This window comes from Anomaloglossus baeobatrachus, chromosome 8 (genome assembly GCF_048569485.1).
Source record: "Anomaloglossus baeobatrachus isolate aAnoBae1 chromosome 8, aAnoBae1.hap1, whole genome shotgun sequence".
In the NCBI taxonomy this organism is placed as follows: domain Eukaryota; kingdom Metazoa; phylum Chordata; class Amphibia; order Anura; family Aromobatidae; genus Anomaloglossus; species Anomaloglossus baeobatrachus.
The window spans coordinates 6,199,449-6,222,250 of NC_134360.1; the positions used below are offsets into that span (position 1 = coordinate 6,199,449).

At 46.4% G+C, this 22,802-nt stretch overlaps 1 protein-coding gene across 1 annotated transcript in view; it reads right to left on the minus strand.

The window, feature by feature from the left end:
• SLC6A1 (solute carrier family 6 member 1) overlaps positions 1-22,802 on the minus strand; it is a 214,176-nt gene that overhangs the window by 51,871 nt on the left and 139,503 nt on the right. The window contains exon 5 of the mRNA XM_075321266.1: positions 19,990-20,099. Within this exon, the coding sequence (XP_075177381.1) occupies positions 19,990-20,099 (110 nt within the window). The remainder of the gene's footprint in view (positions 1-19,989; positions 20,100-22,802) is intronic.

Here is a 22,802-nt window from a genome sequence, read left to right on the forward strand (position 1 = left end):
ATCTCACACAAGGAGAAGACTGATCAGAGCTGCAGCCAAGAGGCCCATGGTCCCTCTGGATGATCTGCAGAGATCTACAGCTGAGGTGGGAGAGTCTGTCCATAGCACAACAATCAGTCACTGCACAAATCTGGCCTTTATAGAAGAATGGCAAGAAGAAAGCCATTTCTCAAAGATAGCCATAAAAAGTGACATTTAACATTTGCCACAAGCCACCTGGAGATACCAAACATGTGGAAGAAGATGCTCTGCTCAGATGAAACCAAAATCAAACTTTGAGGGCACAATGCCAAACGATGTTTGGCGTAAAAGCAACACAGCTCATCACCCTGAACACGCCATCCCCACTGTCAAACATGGTGGTGGCAGCATCATGGTTTGGGCCTGCTTTTCTTCAGCAGGGACAGGGAAGATGGGTAAAATTGATTGGAGCACGGATGGAGCCAAATACAGGACCATTCTTGAAGAAAATCTGTTGGAGTCTGCAAAAGACCTGAGACTGGGACGGAGATTTGTCTTCCAACAAGACAATGATCCCAAACATAAAGCAAAATCTACAATGGAATGGTTCACAAATAACCGTACCCAGGTGTTAGAATGGCCAAGTCACAGTCCAGACCTGAACCCAATCGAGAATCTGTGGAAAGAGCTGAAAACTGCTGTTCACAAACGCCTCCATCCGACCTCACTCAGCTCCAGCTGTTTACAAAGGAAGAATGGGCGAGAATTTCACCTCTCCATGTGCAAAACTGATAGACACATACCCCAAGAGACTGCAGCTGTAATCGCAGCAAAAGGGGGCGCTACAAAGGATTCACTTACAGGGGATGAATAATATTGCACGCCCCAATTTTCAGTTATTTATCTTTTTTAAAAAAGCTTAAAATAAGCAATAAATATCGTTCATCTTCACAATTGTGTCACTTGTTGTAGATTCTTCACCAGAACATTCACATTTTATCTTTATGTTTGAAGCCTGAAATGTGGGAAAAGGTTGAAAAAGTCAAGGGGGGCGTATACTTTCGCAAGGCACTGTATGTGATCTGCTGTAATGTGCTGTAATGTGAAGATGCAACTGTTAAAATGTCATCGTCATTTTAATTTTTATTTCATGAATCAATAGTTCACATGAATATAAGACGCTGTAATAATCTCATCAGGGAAGCTGCTTCTGTCTCCTCCAGAACTGATCCGCCATTATCACAAGCCTCACTTCTGAGGGAAAATCTGTATTCAGTGACGACTTTCCCATTACTGAGAGGAGATGACGGCTGGTGCTGATGAGAGTCTATGTAGATAAAAGAGGGAGGAGCTATAAACAGAGGGAGGAGCTAGAGGCAGAGGGAGGAGCTAGAGGCAGCAGGAAGAGCTAAAGGCAGTAAGAGGAGCTAGAGGCAGAGGGAAGAGCTAGAGGGAGGACCTATAGACAGAGGGAGGAGCTAGAGGCAGAGAGAGGAGCTAGAAGCAGAGGGAGGAGCTATAGGCAGAGGGTGGAGCTATAGACAGAGGGAGGAGTTAGAGGCAGAGGGAGGAGCTAAAGGGAGGACCTATAGTCAGAGGGAAGAGCTAGAGGCAGAGAGAGGAGCTAGAGGCAGAGGGAGGAGCTGTAGACAAAGGGTGGCGCTAAAGGCAGAGAAATGAGCTAGAGGCAGAGTAGTTAGAAAAAGATGCACTGTGTGAACATAGCCTTACACAGCGTCATATTTTCATGTGTTTTATTGATTTATGAAATAAGAATTTAACCGGTAACACTTTAAATATTATATAAATTCACCACTTGCACCAATCAAGCCAGTACTATTGTCCCCAACAGGAGCTGTATATACCCAGCTCTGTATCTGCCGTTATTTGTATTCACTTTTACCGAAATTCTGTGGTAAAGAAAGGTTTTATGTTTAAAGATCTGAGTCTCTTCTGTCATTGTCCAAGCAAAGCGTCCCCAGAATTACATTACCCAAAGGTACATGGCCACTTAAGGAGCAGTAACAAGTAGGAGACATCTCCCACTTGAGAGCATTGTTTGATATTTTGGGACATGATTATGTCTTGGCCAGTCCTCTCTTATACTTTTTGAACTTAAATCCTAGCACTGTAAGTCTTGATTACATGCACCTGGTTAACATTTAAAACCCCAAAGAGGGACAAAGTAAAAAAAGTAAAACATTTTTTGCAAAAATTATAAAAAAACAAACAAAAAATAAAGAACAAAAATATTTTACCAATAAATAAGAATATATGTAAAAACAAAAATAAAAAAATAAAGTACATATTTGGTATCTCTGAATCCTGAATAACACAATATTTAGCCTCTACAGTAAACACAATAAAAAAATTAAAAAACTGCTTTTTTCTCATACTTCCGAAATAAAAGTGGAATAAGCCTGTGTCCGCACTTTCTGTCGTCCTAGTTGCAGTTCTAAACGCATCCTCTGGCAGAAATTGCTTTTGCCAAAGTTGCTTTTGACCACAAAATCGCGGTAAATACGCACGCGTATTTACCGCGTTTTAGCTGCGTTTTTAGCACTTTTTAGATGCGTTTTCATTGCCTAAAGTCAGATGCATTTTGAACACAAAGTCACAACAAAATAAAGTTTTAACATACAAACACAATGAAAAAAGGGGATAATAAAAGAAAAGACATAATTATTAAAATCAAAACGAAAATAATTCTATTTCATATAATTATAGCGGTTTATACTATTTTTGGCTAAAATCAATAATTAAATAATTTTCTTTATTTTAATTGTCGGACTATGTGTGTGTGTAAAGGGACATATCATTCCATTATTTTGATGTCAGAAAAGCTTGTGTTTATGTCGTCCAAAACGCATTCTTTCTGCAGCTAAAAAGCAGGTAAAACGCTGGAATTTTGATATTTCTTGCTTTTTGCTACTTCTCATTGACTTCAATGTTATCAAAACGCAGCCCAAATGGCAAAGGCAATTGACATGCTGCTTCTTTGAACGCTGAGTTTTTGCCCAAAATTATGCAAATTAAATGCAGCGTTTAGAAACGCAAAGTGCGGACAAGAAATCCCTATTTCCCATAGACTTTGTTGGAAAATCAAAACGCATGCATTTTGGCATGAAAACGCTGCAGTTCAAAACGCTGCTGAAACACAGGTGAAAACGCAAAGTGCGGACACAGCCTAAAAGCACGATGAAAGAGACGACTATAAATAAAAATGATATGGCTGAAAGCGTCACATTGTCCCGCAAAGAACGAGCCACCGCACAGCTCCATCAGTGGAAAATAACAATGCTATAGCTCTCAGCATAAACTGATGCAAAAACAATACCTTTTCTATAAAATTGTTTTTATTGTGTAAAAGCGGCAAACATTACAAATAAATAAATGTGGTATCGCTGTAATCGCTCTGACCCAAAGAATAAATCTGTTTTATCACTTTTAGCGCACGGTGAACAGCAGAAAAAAAATATCTGTATTGCTGCTTTTTGTTCTTTCTACATCCCAAAAATCATTATAGAAAGCAATAAAGAAATCATACCAATAAAAATGACAACCCATCTTACAAAAAGCGATCCCTCACATGACTCTGCAGAGATATAGAAATATTATAGCTCTTGTAATAAAGCGTTTTTAGTGTGATAGTAGCCAAGCTTTGCACTGTGCCTGAAAAGTAGTTTCCAATCACATATGAGGTATTGCCGTACTCAGGAGAAATTTTGTACAAATATTCAGTTGTCCATTCTCTCCTGGTAACTGTGAGAAAATTAAAAAGTTGGTCTTTATCATTTTAGTTGAAAAAAAGTAATATTTCATTTTCACAGCCAAATATAACATTCTGTGAAGCACCAATGGATTTAAGATGCTCACAGCACCCCTAGATACATTTCTTGAAGGGTGTAATTACCAAAAAGGGGGTCACTTGTGGGGATTTGCAATGCTTAAGCACATCAGAGGCTCGACAAACATGACATGGCATCCGCTATCTACTCCAGACGATTTTGCAGTCCAAAAGACAAATGACGCTTCTTCCCTTCCAAACCTTTCCATGCGCCCAAACAGTAGTTTTCAACACAACATATTGTATGGCACATTTTATCCTGTTACCCTTGTGAAAATGCAAAATTTGGGGCCAAAACAACATTTTGTCAGAAAAATATTATTTTTTTTTCTCGGCTCAACATTATACAATTCTGTGAAGCACCTGGAGGTCCAAGGTTTTCACGACACAGCTAGTTAAATTTCTCAAGGGTTTACTTTCCAAAATGGGGTCACTTGTGGGGGGTTTCCACAGTTTAGGCACAATCAGGGGCTCAGCAAAAGCAACATGTCACCTATTTATTCCACACAATTTTGCTCTCTAAAAGTCAAATGGCGCTCCTTCCCTTCCGAGCCCTGCCATGCCCCAAATAGTAGTTTTCCAACACATATGAAGTAGGAGAAATGCGCAACAAATTGTATTGTGCACTTTCTCCTGTTACCCTTGTGAAAATTGAACATTTAAGGCTAAAGTATAATTTTTCTGTGAAAAAGTAACATTCTCATTCTTTCTATCCAGATTTCTTTAGTTTCTGTGAAGCACCTGAAGGGTTAATAAACTTCTTGAATTTGGTTTTGAGCAGTGTGAGGGGTGCAGTTTTTAGAATGGGGTCACTTTTGGATTTTTTTTGTCACATAGGACCCTTAAAGTCACTTCAAAAGGGATTTGGTCCCTTAAAAAATGGTTTTGTAAGTTTTGTTTGAACAATGAGAAATTGCTGATGAACATTTAACCCTTCTAACTCCCTAACAAAAAAAAAATAGATTTCAAAAATAGTTCTGATGTAAAGTAGACGTGTGGGAAATGTTATTTATGAGCTATGTTGTGTGGTATAACTACCTGGTTTAAGGGCATCAAAATTAAAAATGTGAAAATTGTGACATTTTTATTTTTTATTACACATTTTTGTTACTAAAAAAATAAACACACATTTTATCGACCAAATTTTACCACTAAATTGATGTATAATTTGTCATGAAAAATCATTCACATAATCACTGGGATATGTTGAATCGTTCTAGAGTTATTACAGCATGAAGTGACACTGGTTATATCTAAAAAATGTGGCCCAGTCCTTAATGTACAAAGGGGCTCGATCTTTAAGAGGTTAAAGACTATAAAGCGTATGAGCATGCAGCTCTTTCACAGCCAAGTCCAGTGATACCTTTACATGACCAATCTGTTCCTCTATTACTGAGAAATCAGCGTTTGACTTGATATGTAAATGAGGCTGAAGAGCTCTGGTAGATCTGAAGCCTCCGTCACTCCAGCTCTATTCCTGCCTAGTGCCACCTTCTCCAGCTTGAGTGATTGCTCCTTTGCCTGTAGTCACACTGCATGGAGGTTGTCAGTCAAGAAGAAGGAGGTGGCACTGGGCGTGGAATAGAGCTGGAGTGACGGAGGCTTCAGATCTACCAGAGCTCTTCAGCCTCATTTGCATGTCAATTTAAACATTTCCTTAATAATGGAGGAACGGACTGGACATGTAAAAAAGGGTTTGCTGGACTTGTCTTTAATTCTGCCCAATATGAATAATTTGGAGTGTGAGTTCATTCTGACAGGTTCCCTTTAAATGGAAAAAGGAATAAGCATTATAGATAAAATAATAAAAATATGTGGAATAACATGCGTATTCATCCACTGACGCCTGCAATATATTTGCCAGTTGATGCCGCGCTGCCATCTGGTCTATAGGTGACACTACGGTGCATAACAGCAGAGCAATCCTCTACACCTAAATTATAACTGTTAAGTAGTAAATATTAAAAGCTCTTAAGTCAAAGTGTTACCACTCCGGGGACTTGAAGCATCTGATTAAGTAGCAGGACAAAGTGCTGAGATAAAACTGTCAGCGGCACCAGGAGGAGGGATGAATGAGCACCTTGTAGAGACAAGATGCCCCAGTCACTGGGTGCAGAGGAATGCAGATATAGGAGCCGGGCACAGGGGCGAGAGGATCGTTCTCCTTAATTCAAATATTAAACACACTCAGTCTGTCAGATATCTCACAAAGTAGGAGCCCCATAGACAGCAAAGCCTATGAAGCCGATGAAGCATATAAGGCCTATGAAGCCTATAAAGCCTATAAGGCCTATGAAGCCTATAAAGCCTATAAAGCCTATAAGGCCTATGAAGCCTATAAAGCCTATGCGGCCTTTGAATCCTATGAGAACTATGAAACCTATGAGGCCTAAGAAGCCTATAAAGCCTATGAGGCCTATGAAGCCTATGAGGCCTATGAAGCCTATGAAGCCTATAAAGCCTATGAAGCCTATAAAGCCTATGAAGCCTATGAGGCCTATGAGGCCTATAAAGGTTATGAAGCCTATGGAGCCTATGAAGCTTATGAGGCCTATGAAGCCTACAAAGCCTATGAAGCCTATGGAGCCCATGAAGCTTATGAGGCCTATGAAGCCTACAAAGCCTATGAGGCCTATGAAAGCTATGAAGCCTACAAAGCCTATGAGGCCTATGAAGTCTATGAGACCTATAAAGCCTATGAAGCTTATGAGGCCTATGAAACTAATGAAGCCTATGAAGCCTGTGAAGCCTACGAAGCCTATGAGGCCTATGAAGCCTATGAGGCTTATGAAACCTATGAAGCCTGTGAAGCCTGGCACTGGATTTATGGCCCTTTCTACAGCTCATGAAGAACTCGTGCAGATGTATAGTACGACATTCATTACATTTTCTATTGACCGTTAACAAATAAAAGGTTTATTTCAGTAATGGAAACGTATAACATATTATTAAACTTTGGGAGATTGAAAGGGTCAGAAAGTAATGGTCACCGAGAGGGCTGAAGGAATCTACAGAAATTCAATGGACAGGTTCACTCATTTACAGGATGGAAAATACGATTCACAATGAATATATTTGCAGCAAATTGAATCTGTTTGGAGGAGATGATATAATAATCTCTTATATTCACCTCTCCTTGGTCCACTCATACTTGTCCTGCTGCTGCTCCCATCTTAGTCGTCCAATCAGCTCCCCCTTCTTATGCTCCATCTTCCCGTGGGCCCGCACTGTCATGTACCGCGCGATGCACATCAATGTGGTGTATCACACAACCATGTTAGACACGACACTGATGCGTATGACGTCAGTTGCTGGCTTCTGATTGGCCGGTGACTGCCATTAGAATAGCTGTACACAGAACCTGTCCCTGTGTCTCTGTGCATCACCTGGAAATCATTCATCTGAAATAAAACGCTGCTGCGGCCCCCTGCACCGGCGGCGATCATCAAGGGGGCTGCAGTGATTGAGACCCCTGTCTTAGACTGATCATGTTATCCTTCGTAGACTATGTGCCTTATTGCGTGAAGCGGTGACCATGTTGTCCTCTCTCCGTGCCTACTTGGCTTCATCCAAATTGTAGGTCCACCTGAGATGATCCAGCACCATCCGACATTTCATCTTACAAGAAGTGAGGGACAGTCAGGACCTGACGTCTCCTTCCAGATAGATGACAATAATCTTTAGAGCCAGAATTACAAAGAAATATTCTACGAGAGACGACTCTGACAATGATTAAATCACAAGAATATGTAACTCTGAATATTCCCAGCGCCTCGTGGATTCTGTTTAATAAGAGTCGTCTACTCTTGACTCTATGTCTTGGCAGTATCCTCAGCTTTTGTAAATGAATCCAAAGCCGTCACTAAAAAACCAAGCTGAGAAGAAGACACGACCGAAGAAAGACATCACAATATTCAGTGTCGAAGAAAGAGCAATCAAGTGGCAATTATCCCCGGATCCGAGGTTTCCAGATCTTCGCCAAGCTCCAGACACGTCTGAACGAGCTGCAGCGGAATTCACAGAATGAAGCAGATGCTGGACCGTTATTTATTACATACAGATTGGATTACCGGATTACGAGAGATTGGCTGTTTATAAACCATGTGCTGGAGAAGAAAAGATTTATCCGATACGTCTGCCACATAAACGGATGGAGCTCATTAGTCTGCGCTAACCCATAGCAGCTCCGAGACCATGGGAGCCGACGGGCACAGACAGATAGGGCCCCTGTGAAAGAACAGTATGGGGGCCCTTCAGGAGCGGACACAGACAGATGGGGCCCCTGTACAGGAACAGTATATAGGCCCTTCAGGAGCAGACACAAACAGACGGGGCCCCTGTACAGGAACAGTATATGGGCCCTTCAGGAGCGGACACAGATAGAAGGGGCCCCTGTACAGGAACAGCATATGGGGCCTTCAGGAGCAGACAGACAGAAGGGACCCCTGTACCGGAGCAGTATATGGGCCCTTCGGGAGCTAGCACAGACAGGTGGGGCCCCTGTGCCAGAACAGTTTATGGGCCCTTCAGGAGAGGCTACAGATAGACGGGGCCCCTGTGAAAGAACAGTATATGGGCCCTTCAGAAGCGGACACAGACGGGGTACCTGTGCAAGAACAGTATATGAGCCCTTTAGGAGCGGACACAGACGGGGCCCCTGTGCAAGAACAGTATATGGGCCTTTCAGTGTCCAATAAGCATTCATATCCATTACTTTGTGTGTCTAATCCCCTTGGTAAGAACACCGTATAAAGATCACCAGCTTCTCTAGATTAACTGTGAAGACCTTGGCAGGGAAGGTAAAAGCCCCAGTTTGGCTGGAGATGCAGACAAAGTGTAGGAGGTGGTCAGGATACCCCACTCCTGAGGTGTGAATGTGTAGGAGGTGCTCAGGAGACCCCACTCCTGAGGTGTGAATGTGTAGGAGGTGCTCAGGAGACCCCACTCCTGAGGTGTGAATGTATAGGAGGTGCTCAGGAGACCTCACTCCTGAGGTGTGAATACGTTGGAGGTGCTCAGGAGACCCCCATTCCTGAGGTGTGAATGTGTAGGAGGTGGTCAGGAGACCCCACTCCTGAGGTGTGAATGTATAGGAGGTGATAAGGAGACCCCACTCCTGAGGTGTGAATGTATAGGAGGTGGTCAGGAGACCCCCCACTCCTGAGGTGTGAATGTGTAGGAGGTGGTCAGGAGACCCCACTCCTGAGGTGTGAATGTGTAGGAGGTGCTCAGGAGACCCCCCACTACTACTAGGTGTTGTATTAAAGTGTTTTGCATAATGTGTGTTTCAGACTACTTTACAGTGTCATACATGTATTTATAGTTATATGTATAGGAATATATAAAGACAGGAAGAGTGATCTGCAGGTGCTGGCAGCACAGGACTGGATACTTTTGGTAACTAAGGCAACAGTGCCCCCTGTTCGAGGTGTGTGTTGGACTGGCCGATGCCTCCCCTTCTCTGGACTGTGTGGTTTAACCCGGGAGAGAAAGTGCAGGAAAGGGTTTTAAGGGGACAGACTGGACTGAGGGAGATGTAGGAGTGGCTGTGCCCCTGATGTGGTTAGATCTTGCATTAGATTAGGGACACTGCCTGAGAAGATTCCGATAAGCATGGATTGAGAAGATATATGCTGCCAGCTGCAAGACTTCTGCAAGTTGAACCATGAGAGAACCCAGACATTAGCCAGGCCAGCACCCATAAGAAGGGAAGACGTCGCCCGAAGGAGCCCAGCCGCCAAGTGCCAGAAGAGAAGAAATCTTCCCTCTAGCCTCGCCTGGAGACGTGCGCGCCAGCGAACCGTGCTGTCCCATAAGACAGATGGTTTCTCACAATGGTACCATGATCTGCATTTGTACACCTTGGTTAGGGCATAGTGTAGGCCGCAGTCATTAGAGTGCGGAAGACACACGACCCCAGTAGTAGAGGCCAGTCAGACTGTAGCGTAGTGTAGCTAAGTGTGTTTTTGATTTTCTGTACTGTTCCTACTTTGTTTTCAAACTTCCCTTGTTTTGCATCAATCACAATCCGTTTTGTGACTGATGTGACGGATGCGTTGGAGATTATGGTACAACTGATGGGATGGATCCATTAAAAAAACAGATCCGTTGTAGCAGTTTGTACCTGGCAGAATCCAGCTGTGGCCGAGGGTAACCTAAGTGACATCCCCGCTGACAGCGCGACTCACTTCAGTTGCTCCGTACAGCTCACAGCGAGCGGCGGTGTTCTACGGCCGCTCCTGTCAGCTTCATGTAGTAGAGCTGAAAGCTTTCTGGGACCTTGTGTGGATTACGTTGGACCTGGAGGGAAATTTGGGGATTAATAAAGTGGTGAAAGAGGGTGTTTTTTTCTCTTTTATTTCAAATAAAGGATTTTTCGGTGTTTGTGTTTATTTACTTTCACTACAGTTTAGTGATGAGGGGGTGTCTCATAGACGCCTGCCATCACTAAGCTAGGACTTAGTGGCAGCTATGGGCTGCCGTTAACTCCTTACTACCCCGATTGCTACCGCACCAGGGCAATTCGGGATGAGCCGGGTAGAGTCCCGGGATTGTTATATCTAATGGATGCGGCGATTCCGGGCGACTGCTAGATGATATTTTTAGGCTGGGGGGCTCCCAATAACGTGGGGCTCCCCATCCTGAGAATACCAGCCCTAAGCCATGTGGCTGTACCTTGGCTGTATCACAATTGGGGGGGACCGCACGCCGTTTTTTTTTTTAAATCATTTATTTATTTATTGTACTGCATGATATAGACCCGCCCACCGGCGGCTGGGATTGGTTGCAGTGAGACAGCTGTCACTCACCGTGGAGGCGTGTCTGACTGCAACTAATCATAGGCGCCGGTGGGCGGGGGAATCAGGGAATACAAGATGGAATAATGAGCGGCCGGCATTTTCAGAAGCAGGAGAAGCCACCAGAGCAGTGTGACAGCCATGCAGCGCCGCGCCCGTGATCGGTGAGTATGAGAGAGGGGGTGAGAGAAAGAAACCGACCGACCGACAGAGAGAGAGAGGGAGAGAGATTTTCTAACCAGAAAGGAATTTACACACGTGAGCATGCTCTGTTGCTAAAAGATGGAACCATCTCTGGAATCCGTCATTTGACACATTGGACGGATTCAGGTGCCCATAGGCTTCCATTATAACCAACAACGGATGCCAACAGAATCCTGCGCACTGCGTTTTTTCAGCGCTACAATAAACGTTACATCCTGCATTGCTTCCGCCCAGTGGTCAGTCCATGACTGATCAGTTGCATAGCGGATGCAACGCTAGTCTATGGGGAAAAAACGGAATTCTGGTAAGGGGCTGGAAACACAGGAGAAGAAGAACCAAATCACTGGAGCCTATAGATAAAGATCCGGCACCTATAGTACATAGAGCATATCAGGAAATTACATAACTACATAGATTATTAGCTGGATAGTTTCTGTAATGGATGAAAACCTCAGAAGCCATTTTATAAAGTTACAGGCAGTTTTTCAGGAGGGTTTGATAAAGGGGAACAAAATTATGATGTTGGAATCCTCCATTCTTACGATGCACAATACAAGGTTGCGGTACCGTCTTACCCAGAACTATGTGAAATGATGTTGAAATCTGAGACGTAAAGATCAGACACACACAGATACAGATACAGATGTGCGAGCGCTTAGCTACACTGTATATTCAGAATAAAGAGTAACATTGATAGCAGTTGTGTATGGAGGCCAAAGTGAGACGTCTGCGAGAACCCAACGACCGGATGCGCCCGATGTGCCGCATGTTCATAGACTCGAGGGTTTGAAGAGGAATCTTAATCGCTCAATGGTTTCTCTTGCTCTGAATTCCGTCATCTCAGACGGTTGCTTATAAGGAATTGGAGATAATGTGGTTTCCTAATATTAATTCAATAGCCCTGGAAATCGTTATCAGATTGTCTGATGAGTCGACTTTACCGGGTGCTGAGCGCAAAAGAACAAATCCCGAAATGTGAACGGAAAATGTAAGATTTCTGAAGACGAGCGAGACATCACACAACTAATTTACAAGCATCTTTACATTTTCATTTTCCTGCTCTCCCGCTGGCATAAATCCTGCGCGGCGGCGGCGGCGTCAGATCGCCTTTATGGCTTACAGATTAGGTAAGTGAACTTTATTACATCGCTTCATTTGTCGGCCTGTTCTGACCTTCTTTTCACAAGATGCTTTATATGAAACCTTGAAGCTATAAATTCACTTTAATAAGGCGGCTGTTGACTGCTTGGCCTTTTCCGCTAGTTATTTCCCACGATTTTCCTGCTTTTTTTTATTCTTTTGGGAGTTCAATACAAACTATCTAATAAAAGAAATAACTATACATTGAAAGCCATAGATCAGTTTATCACAAGGAGATGTGAGATCTCGGTCTGCAGCTCGTTATGTAGAAGCCATAAGAGTGACTGCCGGAGTCTCCAAGGATCAGATGTGGAGTGGACTACTCCAGATTTATACATAGACTAGAAGGTGGCCGGATTCTACGCACCGGGTATTCTAGAATTTACGTATTGTGTAGTTAATGTATGATTTTTGTTATATATATATATAGATGTTGTTGTGTGTAGTTACCGAGTGTTTATATATATATATACTAGCATGGAGGAACAGCGTGTGAACCTGCAGTAAGGGAGCAGTATAGGAGTATACATAGTCTACACGTCAGAGGGATTTCCTAGGATTAAAGAGAATATGGCCCCACGTGTCACCGGCTGGATTGGTTGTGTCTTGTGCTTCCCGACCCCAAATACTCCAGTGCCAAACACAACCTGACTCTGGAGAATAGACACATTGTCCTAATCCTGGATTAGACCCCTATAAAAACATCCCAAGTAGCAACAGAGATATTGATCCCATAAACGAGTTGTATATAAAAAAGTCAAATCAAAATCAAAGGAATTCAACTTTCATTGGAAATTAAGTTTCTAAGCAAAATATATAAAGTTTTAAAACAATCTGAATATCTCGACACAACTTTTAAAGGAAAACGGTCACCAGGTTTTTCAAACATAAAGTGCAGCCACCACCTGTATGCAAGCCCGCAATCTGCATATGATAAAAATACCCTTTATAATGACCCATATGGGGTGGTCCGGTCTGATGGGCATCGCTGGCCTTCCTCCGATGCCTCCTCTCTTCCTGCAATCGCCGTCCTCCTTCCCTTTGTGTGAATGAGGCGTCTTACGTCATCCACACAGAGTCCTCCATCGCACTCCTGCGCAGCCGCACTTCTCTCTGTCATATTGAGGGAAGAGCGAAGTACTGTAATGTGCAGGAGCGGGGAAAGGCCGAAGTGCCCCATATCCTGGAAGTAAGGCCGGCGCATGCGCACTGCAATATTGTGCTCTCCCCTCAGCAGGACAGAGAGAAGTGCGCCTGCACAGGGGCGAGATTCAAAAACATGACGTAGGACGCGTCATTCACATAAAGAAAGACTAAAAATGGTGATGGCATAAAGAGAGGAGAGCACCAGATCAAGACCAGTGACATCAATCGGAATGGACTGCGCCGTAGGTGAGTATAATAAAAGATCTTTTTGTGCTATGTGGATTGGATTGACCACTTACAGCTCACTATAATGCTATAAAAGCAGCTTTATATGTGGGCCATACTTTATATGGGGGAAGCCTGATGCCTGCATTGCAAACCACAGGCAGAATGAATCAGAGCCGGGCTGCACGGTCACAGTCAGGTATATTCTTCCCAGAAACTCTCCGGTGTTTCAGAGAAAATATACATTAATGTTTCTTATGGTTAGGGTGGCATGGATCAGGGACAGGTTCCCTTTAATGACTGCTGCAGTCACAGAGGGATTCACCTCTTTATGACAAGTCCGAGTCGACATTGGCCGATGAGACAAACGCTTCTGCTGCTCTCCTGAGGAATCTTTGCTCCATCCTCAGGAACAATGGCCTTCAGTTCACTAATATTCTTGGGTTTGAGTGCTGCAAGTGAATTCTTCAAATCCTGCCGATGATTTTCTATAGACTTTATCAGGTCAATGTAAATGGCACCCCAAAGTTATTCAGAACGTCTTCTGAAACCAAGTCTTGGTGGACTTGGAGGTATACTGGGTCTCATTATCTCTGGAATGAATGTTGGAGCTTCAGCTTTTTCACAGAATGCATGATCACTTTTAGGATTTTATGACGGTTGATTGAATGCATCTTGTCATCCACATGCTGCAAGCTTCCCAAACCAAAGGTAAAAAGCAGCCTGGGAGCATCAGCGAGCACTGGCAGGGTTCACTGAATCACCACCATGCTTCACTGTAGTTAGGGTGCTCTTTTCAGCAGGTGATTCATATCGCTGATACAAGGCCTGCAATAGTTCCAGTATGAAATCCCATTCTGTGGCGCAGTTTTCTGGATTTGAGCATATCAGACACATTTTCTCATGCTTTGAGTCAGCGTCAGTTTTTGATCCCCTGCATCCTCAGGTACCTAATGACAGCCGGTGACAGACGGTGACAGCATCCTCTTTTTGCCACACCCATGTAGTTTTTTGCTGTAACCAGGGCACCTTTTACTTTGCACTTGGAAACTCCACATCCATCTGTATCAATAATAACATCCAATGCCATTGCTATATTTCTATATTCTTGTCCTTGACCACTCTCTTGACTAAAAGGGGTGTTACACACAGCGATATCTCTGGTGAAAGCCCCCGCCCCCGTCGTTTGTGCATCACGGGCAAATCGCTGCCCGTGGCGCACAAAATTGTCAGGAGCCGTCACACGGACTTACCTGTCTAGCGACGTCACTGTTGCTGTTGCCGGCGAACCGCCTCCTTTTTAAGTGTCTGACCAATAGAAGCGGAGGGGCGGAGATGAGCGCCTGTAACATCCCGCCCACCTCCTTCCTTCCACATTGCCAGTGGCCGCAGGTAAGCTGCAGTTCGTCGTTCCCGAGGTGTCACACGTAGCGATGTGTGATGCCTCGGGAACGACGAACAACCTGCGTCCTGCAACAATCAACGATTTTTTAAAAAGGAACGACGTGTCAACGATGGACGATAAGGTCAGTATTTTCCATCGTTAATGGTCGTTCCTTACTGTCACACGCAACAAAGTCGCTAACGATGCCGGATGTACGTCACGGAATCCGTGACCACGGGGATATATCGTTAGATACGTTGCTGCGTGTGACGGGGCCTTTAGCCGTGTTTTAACATGCAATCGAATGTCACAGTCAACAAGTCTAAAAATATATTGCATTGGGTCGAGCGCTGTATTTATGAAGCCCTCATGCAATTTTTCAGACACAAGTGGGCGTTGTTGAAAAGTTTGGTTACTGTGTGATAAATGTAAATCCTTTATCGTTTTTTTTATGGGCAAAAATGCAAGGCCCCGAGTTGTTTTTAGCCAAGAGCCCAATGATCCCTCCCGCGCTGAGGATGTTTCTGGAGCAATTAGTTTTCCCCTCGTTATCTTGGCAGCTGCGATGAGGCTAATATATATTCTAAATGCATGATGAGCATTTATAGCCTCGAAGTTTGACTTTAGGAAGATTGATCAATTTGGCATCACGCCTGTCACCTTCAGAAGTGATTAGTGACATTTTCTTTGGGAATAGATAGACACCGAGCTCCGGCAGAGACAGACAGAAGAGGCCCCTGTGCAGAGGGTGAATGGGCCCCTGTGCAGAGGGGTGAATGGGCCCCTGTGCAGAGGGGTGAATGGGCCCCTGTGCAGAGGGGTGAATGGGCCCCTGTGCAGAGGGTGAATGGGCCCCTGTGTAGAGGGTGAATGGGCCCCTGTGCAGAGGGTGAATGGGCCCCTGTGCAGAGGAGTGAATGGGCCCCTGTGCAGAGGGGTGAATGGGCCCCTGTGCAGAGGGTGAATGGGCCCCTGTGCAGAGGGTGAATGGGCCCCTGTGCAGAGGGTGAATGGGCCCCTGTGCAGAGGGGTGAATGGGCCCCTGTGCAGAGGGTGAATGGGCCCCTGTGCAGAGGGTGAATGGGCCCCTGTGCAGAGGGGTGAATGGGCCCCTGTGCAGAGGGGTGAATGGGCCCCTGTGCAGAGGGTGAATGGGCCCCTGTGCAGAGGGGTGAATGGGCCCCTGTGCAGAGGGGTGAATGGGCCCCTGTGCAGAGGGGTGAATGGGCCCCTGTGTAGAGGGGTGAATGGGCCCCTGTGCAGAGGGGTGAATGGGCCTCTGTGTAGAGGGGTGAATGGGCCCCTGTGCAGAGGGTGAATGGGCCCCTGTGCAGAGGGGTGAATGGGCCCCTGTGCAGAGGGTGAATGGGCCCCTGTGCAGAGGGTGAATGGGCCCCTGTGCAGAGGGGTGAATGGGCCCCTGTGCAGAGGGTGAATGGGCCCCTGTGCAGAGGGGTGAATGGGCCCCTGTGCAGAGGGTGAATGGGCCCCTGTGCAGAGGGGTGAATGGGCCCCTGTGCAGAGGGGTGAATGGGCCCCTGTGCAGAGGGTGAATGGGCCCCTGTGTAGAGGGGTGAATGGGCCCCTGTGCAGAGGATGAATGGGCCCCTGTGCAGAGGGGTGAATGGGCCCCTGTGCAGAGGGGTGAATGGGCCCCTGTGCAGAGGGTGAATGGGTCCCTGTGTAGAGGGGTGAATGGGCCCCTGTGCAGAGGGTATATGGGCCCCTGTGTAGAGGAGTGAATGGGCCCCTGTGCAGAGGGGTGAATGGGCCCCTGTGCAGAGGGGTGAATGGGCCCCTCTGTAGAGGGATGAATGGGCCCCTGTGCAGAGGGTGAATGGGCCCCTGTGCAGAGGGGTGAATGGGCCCCTGTGCAGAGGGTGAATGGGCCCCTGTGCAGAGGGTGAATGGGCCCCTGTGCAGAGGGTGAATGGGCCCCTGTGCAGAGGGGTGAAAGGGCCCCTGTGCAGAGGGTGAATGGGCCCCTGTGTAGAGGGTGAATGGGCCCCTGTGTAGATGAGTGAATGGGCCCCTGTGCAGAGGGTGAATGGGCCCCTGTGCAGAGGGGTGAATGGGCCCCTGTGCAGAGCGTGAATGGGCCCCTGTGCAGAGGGGTGAATGGGCCCCTGTGCAGAGGGTGAATGGGCCCCTGTGCAGAGGGGTGAATGGGCCCCTGTGCAGAGGGTGAATGGGCCCCTGTGCAGAGGGGTGAATGGGCCCCTGTGTAGAGGGGTGAATGGGCCCCTGTGCAGAGGGTATATGGGCCCCTGTGCAGAGGGTGAATGGGCCCCTGTGCAGAGGGGTGAATGGGCCCCTGTGCAGAGGGTGAATGGGCCCCTGTGCAGAGGGGTGAATGGGCCCCTGTGTAGAGGGGTGAATGGGCCCCTGTGCAGAGGGTATATGGGCCCCTGTGTAGAGGAGTGAATGGGCCCCTGTGCAGAGGGGTGAATGGGCCCCTGTGCAGAGGGGTGAATGGGCCCCTGTGCAGAGGGGTGAATGGGCCCCTCTGTAGAGGGATGAATGGGCCCCTGTGCAGAGGGGTGAATGGGCCCCTGTGTAGAGGGTGAATGGGCCCCTATGTAGAGGGATGAATGGGCCCCTGTGCAGAGGGGTGAATGGACCCCTCTGTAGAGGGATGAATGGGCCCCTGTGCAGAGGGGTGAATGGGCCCCTGTGTAGAGGGTGAATGGGCCCCTGTGCAGAGGGGTGAATGGGCCCCTGTGCAGAGGGGTGAATGGGCCCCTGTGTAGAGGGTGAATGGGCCCCTGTGCAGAGGGGTGAATGGGCCCCTGTGCAGAGGGTGAATGGGCCTCTGTGTAGAGGGGTGAATGGGCCTCTGTGTAGAGGGGTGAATGGGCCCCTGTGCAGAGGGGTGAATGGGCCTCTGTGCAGAGGGGTGAATGGGCCCCTGTGTAGAGGGATGAATGGGCGCCTGTACAGAGGGGTGAATGGGCCCCTGTGCAGAGGGTGAATGGGCCCCTGTGCAGAGGGGTGAATGGGCCCCTGTGCAGAGGGGTGAATGGGCCCCCATGCAGAGGGATGAATGGGCCCCTGTGTAGAGGAGTGAATGGGCCCCTGTGTAGAGGGATGAATGGGCCCTTGTGTAGAGGGGTGAATGGGCCCCTGTGCAGAGGGATGAATGGGCCCCTGTACAGAGGGGTGAATGGGCCCCTGTGCAGAGGGGTGAATGGGCCCCTGTGTAGAGGGATGAATGGGCCCCTGTACAGAGGGGTGAATGGGCCCCTGTGTAGAGGGGTGAATGGGCCCCTGTGTAGAGGGATGAATGGGCCCATGTGTATAGGGGTGAATGGGCTCCTGTGCAGAGGGGTGAATGGGCCCCTGTGTAGAGGGATGAATGGGCCCCTGTACAGAGGGGTGAATGGGCCCCTGTGTAGAGGGGTGAATGGGCCCCTGTGTAGAGGGATGAATGGGCCCATGTGTATAGGGGTGAATGGGCTCCTGTGCAGAGGGGTGAATGGGCCCCTGGGTAGAGGGATGAATGGGCCCCTGTACAGAGGGGTGAATGGGCCCCTGTGTGGGGCAGATGGTAATTGCTTTATACTGGGGTAAAATTCCTTCCCAACTCCACTTACGGCAATCAGACAAGTTCCTTGGATCAACACCCCAACACACAATCACAGAATCTACTGCAGATAACATGGAATATTTTAATTATTAAGAAGGCCTCCTTGAGCTTTTTTAGTGAGTCAACCATTACTGCATCATGTGGCAGAGTTTCAGAATCTCACTGCTCCTACAGTAAAGAACCCATAGTCTGATGACTGCTCTTACAGTAAAGAATCCGTAATCTCACTGCTCTTACAGTAAAGAATCCGCAATCTCACTGCTCTTACAGTAAAGAATCCGGAATCTCACTGCTCTTACAGTAAGCAATTTATCATATCACTGCTATTACTGTAACTAATCCATAATCTCACAGTTCTTATAGTAAAGAATCCATAATCTCACTGCTTCTTCAGTAAAAAACCCATAATCTCACTGCTTTTACTGTAAAGAACCCATTGTCTGATGACATGACTGCTCTTATAATAAAGAATTCATAATCTTACTGCTCTTACAGTAAAGAAATTATCATGTCACTGCTTTTACTCTAAAAAATCCATAATCTCTCAGTTCTTACAGTAAACAATCCATAGTCTCACTGCTTTTACAGTAAAGAACCCATAGTCTGATAATTGATATTACAGTAAATAATCAATATCACTGTTCTTATAGTAGAAAATCCATAACCTGATTGCTCTTACAGTAAAACTCTGTCTGTGATGATGGACAAACCTTATTTCTTCTAGATGTGGAGGATGTCTCCCTTGTCATCATGTGCCAAAATCTGAATTTTTTTACATTTAAGACTGGCCACCATTTTGCTGGATTGGTCCAGTAAGGGGTTAAAACAAATAAACCCCAAACAAAACGTAATAATCACCCGACCTTCACTTATGTTGATTAGTCCAGTCACCGATGTGGCCTTCAGCGGGCGATCTACCACATCTTCAGATGCCCGGTATCTGTGGCATCTCCTGCACCTACATCTTCTACATGTACTAGGCAACACAGGAGGTGTCCAAGATGGCGGCAGCAGAAGAAGCTGCAGATGTCTAAGTGGAGACCACACCACCCTCCCCATGCAGACAACACATGGTTTTATGCTTACTGGCGACTACGCAAATATCTACGTTTAACGCAACTTATTGTCGTATAATCATGTAACAGCAAAGTAAGAAAATACAAACTACATTAGATAAAAAATATTTTTAAATATAAGTTTTAACATAATCACAAAAGCTGCAGTGATACATTTACCTTATTTTAGAAAATAATTAAGGAAAAAATTAAGAATCTTTAAAAATAATATAAATATTTTGAAAAAATAAAAAGTACGCCATTTTTTAAAGCCCATTACACATCATATCTCTGTTCCGTGCAATGATTTTCATGTTGTACAAGTAGAGCAGTGTCTTATGACGAGTTCTTTATAGAATGTAGTAAATAACAGAAATACCCGGCGCATTTGCTTATAGCAACCGGTGATTAAGTTTATCGGATCTGGTGTGATTGCTGAAGAGCGCGCGTCTGCCGCTTGTCCTCTGTTAGCGCACAATTATACGCTGCACCCTGTTATTAGCGGAGCCTGGCGCTGCAGGCTGTAATTACGCGGGATGGAAGGCTGTGTGCTGAGGAGCTATTAAAGGTACATTTCCCTGTGATCGCACCATTATATAACAGGTGCTACAATCTGAATCATCCGCTACAAATCAGACACTTACTCCCAGAATTCAGTCACCGCGCTGGTCATGTTTGTGGTGTTGACTATGGAATAATTGGAGAAGCAGCGCTCCGTGTTCCAGGCATTGTCACAATGTTTCCAAGGTAAAACCTACATTAAAAAAAGAGAAGGACTTTATTTAATTTTATTACATTTTCATTACAATCTTTGCTATTAAAATATTTTTCACATTTAATTTTTTTTTCTGGGCACAAATTTGCATCTACAAATTAATCAGCTTTATTGACCATTTTCAGCTCCATTTCTGGCTTTTTGACACAAATGCAGCAATTACATCATTACTACAGCACGTAACCACTGCAGCCAATCATTGGGCTCAGGGGTAATGCTAAGGTAGATACTATGAGACCGCAGACCCCAGTGATTGTCTGCAGAAGCCAAATGCTGTATTCATGCCGTCACCCCCGTGCTAACAAAGACTGGGGGCAGCGGTGCAGAGGCAGAGCTGGAGCAGCAAGGCCGGCAAGGAAAGCTGGTTTGGTTATTTTTAGATAGCTCTAAAAAAACCTTTAAGGCCATGTGCGCACCTCTGAAAGAATCCTGCACCCACGGTAAAAACCGCAGTAAATCCGCAGCGTGCGCACAGGGCCTAAAACCCCTTTTGTGCCACACTTATCGATATAGGTCTATATGAGTTAAAAAGAGACTAAATACATTCGTGAGACACAGTGGCCTCAATTCTTCAAGGCAATTTCACCAGACTTCTGATATAAAACTGGTTTCAAAAGTTGCAAAAATTTGGTGCAACTCACAATGCACAGAAGATTTGTAAATGTACTCCAGTTTTTACCAACTTCAAGAAAGTTATCGGAGTTATGGCTGGATAGGGGCTCGGTAAGAGCATGACGCCACCGGTCCTACAACTCATGACGAGCCATGGCATTCGAGATGCTAGAAATCTCACTCCAGTCCCATTAGAGTAAGATATGTGGCGTGGCACACAGAGGCGCATGTGTAACGCCCCTGAAGCCGTCAGGGAGCTTTAAGGTACTGCATCCCCACCAGGATGTAGGGCCTACCCTCAGGGACCCAGAAGACCAGTGCCGGTAACAGCAAAAACATTCCAGTTAATCCCCAAATTCCCCATAGACTGGTACCAGACTAGGGTTGGACCTAATGGATGACCATTTAGAGGTGGAGCCGATCCAGTCCACTAGACAACCAGGTGGGAGGGGGCAGACAGTGGACAGTCAGAGAGTGGAGTTGAGAGTCGTCATCTGTGACGGATGGAGAGAGCGAGAGGAAGCACTGACAGAAGTGTGACAGTGACCTCAGGGCCCAGGCATGTGGTTGCCGGTGGAGTACGGTGGAGTGCTCCCAGAACCATAGCACGGGGTACAGAATCCTAGGTCAGGCAACGGCTCCAAGCAAACCTGATAAAATCTGCACAGTGAGGGGACCATCAAGGACCTCACTGACCTTGAAGTTCGGGACTCAGTAGCAATGGGAGAACCGGGGACAGGACCAGAGACTGCGACCTCACAGGGTTCACGCTACCGTCATACGGACTACTGTTAAGAAACTACCAGGAGGGAACCCTCAGACGCTCCAAGCCACGGTGACCCACCAACAAAAGACAGGTGCAGGGGAAAGAAGCCACCAGGTCACTGGGAGTAAGGGGACCAGCGGTCAAGACCAGCCTTTCTCGAGTGACCAGTTTCCATCTTACTCTGAGTAAAGGAACCAGTTACACTGCAAACCCTTGTGTGGCCTACCTTTTTTCTGCACCCATCCACATCACCTACCCTCTCGGGTACGGTCCTGCTTGCGAAGGGCCTAACATCCAGGCTGCCACCAACACCGGCCCCAGTAGCAAGAATTGTGCAGTGGCAGCTCCATCCACATAGCCACAACCCGCAAGTGGTGTCATGTAATAAACTTTCATTTAATCTCATCTGTAAATATACCCCTTTCAACAACAACAACAGCCACCAAGTGACACCTCCCCAGCAATACACCACCCCGGACCAAGTACCCCATAGCCCTGAGCGACACACATGCCTCTCAGCAGACGCTATTGATTCATTAAGAGGCATACGCTTTTTGATGAATCAGCAGCATCTGATTCCAACACTCAAGAAAAATCTTCCCCGGTCTTGATGAATTGGGGCCTATATTCTCACTGGGAAGCAATGTCTGCAGATAATAATACTGTAATGCTGCCACCAGGGGGAGTCAGAGCGCTGCAGCAGACGACACTACACAGAGCAATGAGAACCAGGAAGGAAATGTACAGCGTTCTCATGCACTGCCTAATCAGCACAGCTGAGAAGCAGAGCTGCAGAGCATGCAAGGAATAGTCAGGCAGGCTGGGTCAAACACCGTACGGGCAGAAGCAGGACCGGAGGGACGTGCAAAAGCGGAGTCAAAGTCAGGCCAAGGTCAGTACCGGAGGAAGCAACAGAGTGGGGAATAGGAGAGGGGACACAGGACAGGAGGGACGACCAGGGGACAGAACACAGACAAGGGCACAGGAACAGACAGATCAGGATATCACTCACAGGACCAGCAATCACAGGCAAAGCAGAGCTAAGCTTATAGCCGGCACTGGTTCACTGGAAATGCCAGCTTTTAAGGCATCCAGGGGCCGGAAGTGAGGCCCGAGAGAAGGCTCCGCCCCCTAGCCATGTGGATAGGGAGGCGAATCATGACAAATACCTCCATTATATGGAATTTATATGAATTTTGGAATACATTTTAGATACCTCCTTTCACACAGAAGACTGTGAGTAACATCATACAGATCCATACAAACGGGATCCATAAAGCCGTGGAACAGAGAAGGAGCCGTGT